The following is a 12161-nucleotide window of genomic DNA, read 5'->3' as shown; positions in this document are numbered from 1 at the left end:
GATTTTATAACTTCCGGATAGGATAATTTATTGCGTCTTTTTTCATAAACGAAAGTATATGATGCATACTATATCTTCTCTTTCAAATATGAATTAATTATATATAACATTGAATAATTACGATAACTATTATATTATGCAGATAAAAAAACAAATCTTCATGTAGCTAAAAGATTTTCACAATCTGTACAAGAAAGTATCCCCGATCATGTGATGGAGACAAAATGGAGATTGTCATGATTCACATCTTGCTGATTATGATAATTTAACTTTACCTTTATAATGTCCAATGATGCACAAATCTCGATGTTATTTCCCTCATACTATTTATAGTCTATAAATATAGCTGACTGCTTCTATATGGAATTTTTTGCGGAAATTAGACTAAAAAGTTCACCTGTTCCTCTGGGAATGTCAACAAACAACTTTAACACGACCACGAATGCATCGATACACGTTTTGCATTCAGTATTGTACACATATCAAACAAGATATTTCTTAAGTGAACTATTTTATGCACTTTCTCAGAATTAACATTAAAATGGAATCTAACAATACCACAGGAGGCAGTTTACCCTCTTTTCAGACTTTTTTGTTTGGACAAAACCGTGTTGTAGATACTGCAAATTTTAATGGCTTTGCACCATCAGGATTTGCAAACTCTGGAACTGAAAACCCTTATGACTATAAACCACAGGTTGCTGAATCCTATCAAACTGGAAATTCTGACAAGCAATCCTTGTATTACAAGGAATGTCTACCAAGTTTTTCAAATTTTGTTAATTATCCACCATTGACAAATGAAGAACCTTCACATCACTCTAAATCAGATTCTAATAATTATGAAACCTATCAAGGATCTACAAATTTCTACCAAGATAATTATTACAGTTCAAAACTAAATGAGATATCTCAAAAGGGTCATGATGGTTTTGGAAGTCATGTAAAATCAGAACCAGAAACTAATACATATTCCAGAGGCACTTGTCTTTTGGAAAATGCTAAAGAACACCATCAATATCCTGGGTATAATTCTCAGTATATGAACTGTATGCCTGCATCAAACATGTCTTCTATACCGAATTTACAGCATTACAATCAAACTAGTTCAATGCAACAGTATGACATGTTCACCAAGATAAAGTCTGAAAATATGTATGGCTCAAACAATGGTTTATACCAGGATCATAATCAGTCACATGGTTATATCGGACAGGATGACAGCAATTTTGCTGAAGTAGATTCTATTCTTTTGAAAAGAAAAAAAACCACAGACTCAAAGCGAGCCAAAAAGTTGAAAGGTGGAATTGATTGTAATTATGAACTTTGCAATATGTGGCATGAACTTGCTAATCCAATAGATGCTCCAAGTTCTGGTACTTATAACTCAGAAAAGTCTTTGTCATCCTTCAGTAGTGACTCAGAAAGTCAAACAGAACTTGTGAGCAAGCCAGAAGGTGACACTGAACATTTATCCAACGATACTCCCTTCAGTGCAGTTTCAGAGCAGAAATCCACATTGACAAAACCAGTGACGATTTTTAACTTTGTACTAGATGATTCTATACAGACAACATGTCGGCAATTTTTAGAGGCAGAGAGAAAGTTATGTCAACATTTAAAAATGATCAGTTTTGGAGAGCCAGTTTCACACATCTACAATCCTTTGGTGTATGCATTTGAAACACATCTGAAATTCCTAAAGACTTTTTGTACTTCCAACAAATCAGTTCTCTTCCTGGCCATGAATCCAGGGCCTTTTGGAATGTCTCAGAATGGGGTAATTATGAGCATATAGTAAAAATGAAAACCTCTCTTGGACAATGCTCATATTCATACTTGTACATATGAACATGTAGCTACACTAACACTACTGTCAACATGAATTTTATTTTTTTGTGCTTAAGATTATTTGAGTGGAGTACGTCCCAGCATCTCCACCCAACCAATGGGGTCACCGTTTCAAAATGTCAGTTTTACTTAAGTTTAGTTAAACATATCAGTAAAATACATTTATGTATTTATAGAATGAAAAAAATTTACCAAAGTTTTTACTATAATGGAGACAGTTAATAGAGTCACAGAGGGAAGAAAAAGTGACTTCAATGTGGAGAAGGGAGAAATTAAAATTCAGGTTGAAAGTAACATACATTATACAATATCACCTAGCCATGGCAAAACATGTAGGGCTAGAACTGTCCTACAAAAAATTGGAAAGAAGATAATTGTGCATGCACTTACCATCAAAGAATTTTAGACAATCATACAACTGTATAGCAAACAACTGTATTATGTAGTACTTAAACAAAGTAATCAACACCCTGATTTTCATTTATAGCCTTGTCCGTAAATATAAAGTATACATTGTACATATTTATTTGAAAACAGGAGTTTTTAACATGTACATGTATATATGTGTACTTATAACAAAGTCAAAAGAGACAACAAATTTTTGTCTGAATATTTTTAAAATAATTTTAGAAATTGACTTCTTTGTAGTAATATTTTTATGAGACGACGAAACAAAATTTTAATTTTAGTAAAATCAAACTATTTTTACAGATTTAAGTTCATTCAGTTTTGCTTTTTATTTTGTTTTCTGCTGCACATTTTTGGTTTTAACTGTCCCCACACCCTTTGGTGCTTGTGTCTACAGGTTAATTTGTACTGTGGTATTCCATTCTTGACATTACTTGTATGTACATGTAGCAGTTTATTACATTAATCTTAATACTATACATTTTTCTGTTCTTCTCCATTGTCAGGTACCTTTTGGTGAAGTGTCAGCTGTAAGAGACTGGTTCCAAATAAGAGGAGCAGTTCAGAAACCAGCAAGGGAACATCCTAAAAGATGTATAACTGGGTTGGATTGTCAAAGATCTGAGGTAGCCAATACAATATAGCTTATCAAAATTTTCAAAAATACATTGCCTGTGTCTGACAACTTGTGCAGCAACAAAAAAAAAGAATCATGTTGATAAAGGAAGTAGACCTAGGGTAAGGGACATGACTCATACAAATCATTGGAAAATTTGTATTCAACATTTTACATCAATCTCATGTAAGCATCAAAGTAACTTGGACTGATTTCATTCTGTTTCAAATGAAAGCTGGAAAGGCTTTGGTGAAATTGAATATGACACAAACATATCCCTGATTTCAAGAGTTATGCACCTTACCCTAGGTCTACCTCCTTAATTTTAGCTTCACTGCACTTAGGTAGGAAGTACATGTACAAGTATATAGGGTAAGCTTGTAAACACAACAGATTTTGAAATTCCTCTTGCAAAACTTCAAATGCATGTACATGTAGGAACATGTATTATTTTATACCAGGTTATTGGAAGCATATGACACCACAGGCAAACTTTAAGCCAAAGTGCAGACATGGCAGACTGTCTGTTAAAAAGAAAAAAATCAAGATGAAAGAAAACTAAAGACAGTAAAACAAACTTTGATGAACAATTTAGGTTCCACAGAGCCCATGACAAGTTTGTGTTAAAAAAAACTAAGTTATAAAGTAAAATGACTGTAGTAACTGAAGGAAGAATACATGTATAGCAGTGGGAAAATACATGTACAATGTAGATGAATTATGACTGAATTTGATTGAATATGATTTTTGCTACTAAACACTATGGAAATGACTATTCCTTATTAAAGTTTCAACAACACTTACAAGTATTTTAATGTAAAATGTGCATTTATTTTTTTAAGGTAAGTGGAAGCAGATTTTGGGGATTTTTTAGAAAGATATGTGGAACACCTGAAGTGTTTTTCCAGCATTGTTTTGTACATAACTTTTGTCCACTAGCTTTTATGTCACCTACTGGAAGGAATATAACTCCTCCAGAACTGAAAGCAGATCAGAGAAATGCATTAAACCATGCATGTGAAATGGCACTTACAGAGACATTACAAATTCTTCATGTCAAAATTATAGTCTGTGTTGGAAAATTTGTAGAATCGAGAGTTCAATCTCTGCTCAAAAGTCAGGGAAATAATGAAATCCGTGTGGAACGAATCACACATCCAAGTCCCATTAATCCGGCAGCTAATAAAGGCTGGGATGACATGGTCCATCAACAGCTGAAAGACATTGGGATAATGCCCTACTTCAACCGTAGTGAGTAGGAGCTTAAATCTCTAGACAGTTTGTAGGTCTGTTGTCATTGTAGCTTTAATTTATTGCTAATTGTTGTATTTTTAGACTTTTTATACAGGAAGTAATTCGTTTAATGTGGTAAATATAAAACTTGTTATTCTTTTTGGTAGATTGAATAGTTGGTAGGAATTAGTTGTGAATGAATAAGTACATGTGTAACTACAATATTGCTCAGGTTTTGGAACAATGATAAGAAAAGGTACATGTAATTTGTTTGATAATACATTTGTTTATGTATTTTAAACATGGTTTTTAAATCATTTGCACATTCAGAAATTGGTTCATTTCATTCTAGATAATGAATCTTAATCAGGGTAAAAAACTCACTCAAATTCTAGCCAGTCCTGAGTACAATTTTTCAATTAATTCTATATGGCTATATAAATTTTTGCTAAAATTGGCCAGTCCCGCCCAGAAATAGCCAGTCTCAGGCTGGCGGGCAGGCTACTATTTCTAACTCTGACTTAAAGATTAAATGTACATGTAGTCTTACTCTTTTGGAAGAGTTGACTATGGCTGTATATCTAAGGTTGAGAGATTCTGCTGTAGCTCCTGGTTTTGGCTAGCATTTAAAAAAGTACGCCAAAGTAACGAAGAGAAAATGTTTCAAGTAATTTAGATGGCTGAAGAATTGATATAAAGGTAGGGCAACATTGCATTCACTTTTTTAAAAGTTTTTCATCCCTATAAGGCTTTTCATTCACCAATATTAATATATTTAACCATGCTGGAATAAAGTAGTGAAAATAAAGGGATTTGTTTAAGGTATTCATTTGTACTTACAGGTACATGTAATTAAGAATTTTGTGTTCAACATACAAAACATGTGCAACACATATACCAGAATAAGAATTTGTTCTTGATTTTAAATATTTGGTTGCTTATAAAATTAAGTACATGTACAGTATAACAGTTCTGACAGGACATCACCTTGTCTAAACCTTCAATGGTTTATAACTAATAGGCTTTTAGTACCTATGTAGCTATCTTCACATACATCATAACTTCCCTTTCTTATTTACAAATGTATATAGCATACATTTTAAGTACATGTACACAATTTATGTACATGTATTAAATTTTAAAACTTTAGTGCTGTTTATAGTGCCAAATTATTTTTACTTACTTGAAAAATTCTAATTTTGCTTGGTTTTATCACCACTCAGTTTATTTTCTTTACTTGTAAGACCTTTGATTGGTTTATTTTTTTTTAATATTAGATATTAGTTACAATGTAATAGTGCTTACCTCCCTATGTCACTCTTTTTATTTGTGTAAAATAATACTAGAAGTATTGAAGATGTTTCAGGAAATATTTAAACTTGTATTGGAAGGAAAAGTACTCAACTTTTTAGCAGATGAAATGATGTAATGTTTATCTATCCATCATTCTTTGTTTAAGACACTTATGTGCATGCAAATTAGTGCTGTGTAAGATTATTCTTGACCACCTCAAGTTTTATTCCATTTTGGTGTTCGTCATCGTCCATCGTTGTTAACAATTTTTCAAAACTCTTCTCCTCTGAAACTACTTGACCAATTGGAACCAAACTTGATATGAATGTTCCTTGGGGTATCCTGCATAGAACTGATGTGGGGATATATAATCCGTTGAAAAACATGGCCGCCCTTACTAAAAATAGAACATAGGGGTCAGACAGTAGTTGTTTTCATATATATCCAAAACGGTTAGGTTTAGCCAAATTCTGATGTAGTTAAAGTGTTGAGCATGACGAGATCTATCTGTGGTCAAATTTTCATTTAATCTATTAAGCCATGTTGGAGTGATTGCCCATTTTCAATGTTTTTTTGCTATTTTTTATGTTATTTCTTTCAAAAATCTTCTCCTCTGACACTATTTTACCAATTGAAACAAAACTCAGTATAAGTGTTCCTTTGGGTATCCTGCACAGATCTGTGGTGGGTTTTTTTTGATCCGTCGAAAAACATGTCCACTGTTACTAAAAATAGAACATAGGGGTCAGACAGTAGTTTTTCGCATATATATCTCCAAAACTGTTAGGTTTTGCCAAATTCTTCCAATTGCTGAAATGATCCTTATTTTTAGGACTACAAAAGTCTTCAGGCATAAAATTTGTCAGACGCCTTCTTATAAGAGTTATTGCCCTTGACAGGGGAAAATGACAGGGGTTTTTTTGGTTTTTTTTAGTTTTCAGCCATTGTATTGAAAACTATGATAGATTTAGACTTTCATTTATTGAAATGATCCTTATTGATAAGTCCTATCAAAGTTTTCTTGAGTCAAAATTGTTAAACAACTTCTTGTTTAATTCATTGCCCTTGAAAGGCAAAATTCAACCAGTTGAGCAATTCAGGCTCCTGGGAGCCTCTTGTTTATACTTTTACTTTTTGTAAGTTAACTTAATAGTTAACATATGATTTGCAATTGATTTTATACTAGCTTCATATTGTATCTGTTAAATAGTTTGTTGTTTGTTATCATTCTCAAGATAAGGATATTACTTCTATCTTGATTTGATTCAGTGCTGTGGTGATGTCAGAAATATAGGTTTGTTTCTTAACCTAATGACCCACATTTTAATTTTTCATTTGTGATTACATTAAAACAGGTATGATGGTTTTTTTTTTCAATTGATACATTTTGCAGGGATTATGAGTTCAAATAATTTGCTAGATTCAAAAGAAAAATGATATATATGTAATGTGAATATATGTAAATTGAAATCAGCATATTGTTTTAAAAGAATAGAAAAATAATTAGAAAGGACAAATTTATTTTAATAATGTAATTGAAACAGTACCAAGTAAAAAATGATATAATAATTCAGTGCATGAGGAGAGTAGTAATCTGGGCACAACGACTTACATAGTGAACAAGATTCAGAGCAAACCGACTCACGCATTGAGTAAGGTTCTGGGCAAAATGACTTGGATTCCAGAGTTGCATATACAAAATGTGAAAGAATACCTCAGTTAAGTAAATAAAATCTTACCTTGCCTGGAAAATAGATAAAAGATCAAAGACTATTTTTTAATAATATTAATATTACTCATTTCTGGACAATGACTTCCTAATGAAGTTGGTATAGATACTCTATAGGTCTAGGGTAATGCATAAGTAAAGCTTACTACAACAGCTGATTCGCTTAAATTGGACTGTTTTTACCAAAACATGGAGACCTACCTACAAATTTTGAAAAGGTACATTCCAGAAACAAGGGCATTTTATAATTTTTGCCAAAATTTTTACAATAGTAACAAACTTTAAAAGAAGTTGCAACTCCTGGAAACCTCCAGGGTCCATCACTGCTACCTACATGTACTTGAAGTATTCGGGGATTAGAAACATGAAACAAATATATTTTGTTTGGTCTATGTTGCGAAGAGTCTGTTTTTGAGATAGTCATGTTTTATATAAATGTTTGATAGAGTTATGCTTAAAGATGAAATGTTTGTTTGTGGTTGATGTTACTTTTTTATCATAAATATATATTTATATTGATTTAAGCTGTCAATTAACATACATTGGTTACATCAGTTAATTGTTACTAATGTTATTTGTATAATTTTGTTGATAATTTGAAATATATTTATTTTTTGGATTATTTTTGACTTTTGCACTGGACTGTTTAATATATTACAAATGAACTTTTTCTTGGATTCAGGATATCTCTCATCTTATGTCTATGCACATGTCCATCCTATCATCGGGGGCAACCATTTGATTTAAAGGAGGGGGCTTTGAAGAATTTTAAAATTAAATATTCTGACTCAGACCTTTTTGAAAATATATAATTAGATCTCATAGATGTGAGAAAAATTATTTTGACCCTTTCAAATTACTCTGATGCAAACATTATGCTTTTATGGATTTATGAAATGAGTGATTTCCATCAGTGTTAATGAAAAATAAATTTTATATTTTAACCATTAACATTGTAAGAATGAATATTTTGATCTGAAGAAATATTTCAAACCCCTGACCTCAAAATCTAATGTTGTCCTTATGGGCACCTAGTTGATTATTATTATAATTGATATGTTTCTGGTATTGTGGACCATCAAGCCAATGGCATTTTGTCAAATTCTATCAAAATGGTTCATTCATTTGTACCATAATTGCAATTATCATTCCTTGAAGTAGATCTAGCAATGTTTTTTTTATGAATCAGTTAAATAAGAAGTTACCTCTATTATTGATGTGAGGCGAGAGAGATATCCTTGAAACTTGCTGTTTTTTTTGTTTGGAATTGTTTTTAGCTTTTATAGGGCATGGCAATTGTTTTTTATTTCTTTTTCGTATTCGGTACATGTATATGTTTGTGTTGGTAATTAAAAAAAAGTATGATGGTTTTATAGTGGTTTAAAATGTAATAAGTAATTTTGAACTATATCTTTTATTTATTAATTACTAATTATGACAGTGTAAACTAGCATTTTTTTTATACAAAAAGTGCTTCTCATTCATTATTGATAGTACAGAGAATTCATCTGCTGTACCCACTCCTCCTGAATATATACAGTTCAAATTTTACCAAAATCCAATGTTGTCTTATTCTGTCTTTTCTAAATATAATTATAAAAGGAAAAACTAATTAAATTACACAGAATGGAACAAATTAAAAGTGCCTCCCTCCTCCCAGTATGAGAAATATCAGATATTTGGTTTTGTACACCTGTCCTTTGATAGAAGTTTTATGGTTTATGGCTGTCCTTGCATTTGTCCACAGTTATACCTTCTCCTACAATGTAATTACTTGGAATTCTTTTCCTCTACACTGGAAGATCAGACCTGTAGCATTATTACTATACCATAATTCAAAATTATATTTTGATGGCATTTTAATTATTTTTGTTACTATGTTTGTTATCTTGAAAAAGCTCTCAATCATGTTTGAATATGTTTGGAGATTTTATTTTCAATCCATGGGACTTTTCAACATTAATTTAGGGTGATGCAGATGTGTGACTTGTCACAGGAATTTCCAGCTTAAGTGGGACATACTCGCTTTTGCATTTTGATAGAGATTATGTTGATTTTGTTGAAACTAAGAATATATGCTTTCGCAAAGCTGTATTATATTGGAAAGAAGTGCAGCTGTCTAATAGAAATAGGGAGAGTACATCAAATGCACATTTATTACTATCAATGGTATGCTGAAAATACTCTATAAATTGATGTAGAATTCCATCATTGACATTCTCAATCATTTAATCAAGGTTGGCATGTTGAAGAATAAAGTTCATTTTTTTTAATTTTTATATAGAAAATGTAGATTAAATTGGGATGGTTAGTCCAGATATGTACTTTAGATCTGATTTCTGTTTTTCATTGGTTAGAGTAGTTGTATAGTTTCTTAATTCTATTCTAGTCATATATTTTTAGTTTGCATTTGATAAAGCTAACATTTATTTTTTAATGCCAGTTGCATTTTAGAAATCCTAATAAGATGTGTTTTGTATACCATAGTTTTAGTACTGCCACAATGTCCAGATCTCAATTTATTTTCTCTTTTGATTAATTAATTAAAAAGGTATGTAGTTCGTTTGTTTCAGTTACAGTTAAACCTGTCTTTGTCAACACCTGTATTTTGCAATAACTTGTTTTAACAGATTGTGATTAAAACATCCTTCTGTACTACTGTTTATGTAAAATTAGCCTGTATGTAAAGACAGCCATATTTGACTATGATAATGCTCTCTCTTAAAATATTTCATTATATTCATGCATTTCTTAAGGTAGATCAACCCAATTTCACAGAACATTCTTTTCTGTCATCTTGCAAAATCCTACAGAAGCTTGTATTTTAAATGAGCAAATAGTGTTTGGAAAGATGCAAAAAATTGTCTTCAAATAATATAAGAAGTTTTTTTTGCATATACCTATATATAGAAATGTAATGAGAAATTTATTTTCTTTTAATATTACAAGAAAAGAAGTTCTTTGACCCCCAATTTTCTTTTCAAAATATGAAATAATGTCAAATAAGTGTTCATTAAACAAGTTTTTAAGAAATTTTATCTACTAGTTTTTAGCTCTCCTGGTTGTAGATGAGCTAAAATAAATCTATCTACTTAAATTATTAGGTATGATCTGTTTTAGGGACAAACTCAAGGTTATTGGTAATACACTTTGCAAATCAAACTGCCACCAATGTGAAAAACCCCTGCTAAACTTTGAATTGGTTTTATTAGGTTCATGTAAATTTATTAATTTTAAGCCTAATTGAAAAAATGTTGTAATATAATAATAATGTATGTCCTCGATTTTAATCCATGCAAATATACCTTCCTTGTAAAAAAAGACACAGACACATATTACTATAGATGTAAAAGATGAGATTTATATCTCTTGTAATACTCTATGTTTTTGTATAAGAGCTGTTCCATTCAAAGATATGAGGTACAGGGGAAGGCACTTTTTCTCCTGGGGAGCCCCCATAGAAGTTCTATTGATGTTTTGTATTAACTATATTTTCTCTGAAAAATAGACCCCCTTCCCTCAAATGTTTTATTGGAAAAGCCCCATGAAGAGTTACTGACATCTTCATTTATTTTTTGGTTTTTCTGTGATTTTTAAATTATTATGCAGATAATAAATACAGTTTTGAGTACTCAAAATTCAGTTTATTTTTATTCAGACTTGCGTAATACAAGTTTGAGTACTCACTTGGCTCTGATAAAAGGTTGAAATCCAATTTGCAGTTGTTAAAATCCAGTACAAATAATAATTTTACTGTGGCATTTTAAGACATTGATTTTTACTGAAGAAGATAGTCTCACTTTAATATTTGAGCTTGTAAAAGATACCTGTTACTGGTAAAGAACCAAAGTTTAAAAATAATCTTTCATCTTATTCTCTTTTTGCAGATATATTCTCATTACATACATCAGAAGTGTATAATGATTATGTTTTCTTAAATTTAATTTACACAAAATTCACATATCAAAAAGAATTCTAATGTTTTATATTAAAGCAAGTAGTTTTGAATGTGAAATTATTCCATTGAAAAGTCTCATAAATTTGATGCAGGTATCCAGGCTATTATTTGCTAATTTTGCCAAAATTTTACGCTAAATCTTAAAAAAATTTCAATAAAGATAGGGGTCAAACCAGTATTTTTCTCCCCCGATCTGCAACTGTAGTATTCACAAATGTGCATCTTGTGTTACTAATTATACTTGATATGCACAATATAACATTTTGTACAGCTTAGGATAATACAACATCCTGTATGACTTGGGTTGTATCAAACTGCAAAATATTTGTACATGTATTTTACAGATTTAAAAAAAATAAAGGCTAAATTCTTCCAGTAGATAAAAAGATATTCCAGGAAGCTTACACATGTATTATTTACTGCTGACAAAATAGGTTGCTGAATTTTAATTTGAGTTATCTGCTCTTGATTATAATTGTAGTTTATTTAAGGTTTTTGTTGTACCCATAACCAGATTCAGTTTTATTGTAATACTAATTTTTTATGTGCTCTTTTTCAAAGAAATACCTTTTAGAAAATAAACAGACTGAAAAATTGCATTCAGTGTCAATTCTTTAAGCCATTTTCAAATTCCGTTTTTAGCTCACCTGGCCAAAGACCATGTGAGTTATTTCCATCACATGTCGTCTTTTGTTGTCATCGTCCGTTAACAATTTTTCAAAAATCTTCTCCTCTGAAACTACAGAGCTGAATTATACGAAACTTCACACAGATGTTCCTTAGGGTATCTTTCCCAAAAGTTTTATTTACATTTTTTAGGTTTAGCCAAATTCAGACATGGGGAAAGTGTTCAGCATGATTAGATCTATCTGCGGTCAAATTTACGTTTCAATCTTTTAAGCCATGTTGGAGTTATTGCCCTTTTTTCGGGATTTTTTTGCTATTTTTAATGTCATTTCTTTCAAAAATCTTCTCTTGTGACACTACTTGACCAGTTAGAACCACTCAGTATGAATGTTCCTTGGAGTATCCTGATTAGAATTGATGTGGGGATTTTTGATCCGTCGAAAAAC

At 31.1% G+C, this 12161-nt stretch overlaps 1 protein-coding gene across 1 annotated transcript; it reads left to right on the top strand.

The window, feature by feature from the left end:
• Positions 1–122: 122 nt before the first annotated feature.
• Positions 123–11687, top strand: LOC148611838 (uncharacterized). The gene is made up of 3 exons (XM_088592752.1): positions 123–1780; positions 2766–2885; positions 3718–11687. The coding sequence occupies exons 1-3, from the start codon at positions 515–517 to the stop codon at positions 4132–4134; spliced, it is 1803 nt and encodes a 600-aa protein (XP_088448878.1). The 5' UTR covers positions 123–514; the 3' UTR covers positions 4135–11687.
• Positions 11688–12161: the final 474 nt, after the last annotated feature.

This window comes from Perna viridis, chromosome 7, assembly GCF_037379345.1.
Source record: "Perna viridis isolate PV_CMFRI_1.1 ecotype Kerala chromosome 7, ASM3737934v1, whole genome shotgun sequence".
NCBI lineage: Eukaryota > Metazoa > Mollusca > Bivalvia > Mytilida > Mytilidae > Perna > Perna viridis.
This window is presented reverse-complemented; position numbering and strand designations above follow the sequence as displayed.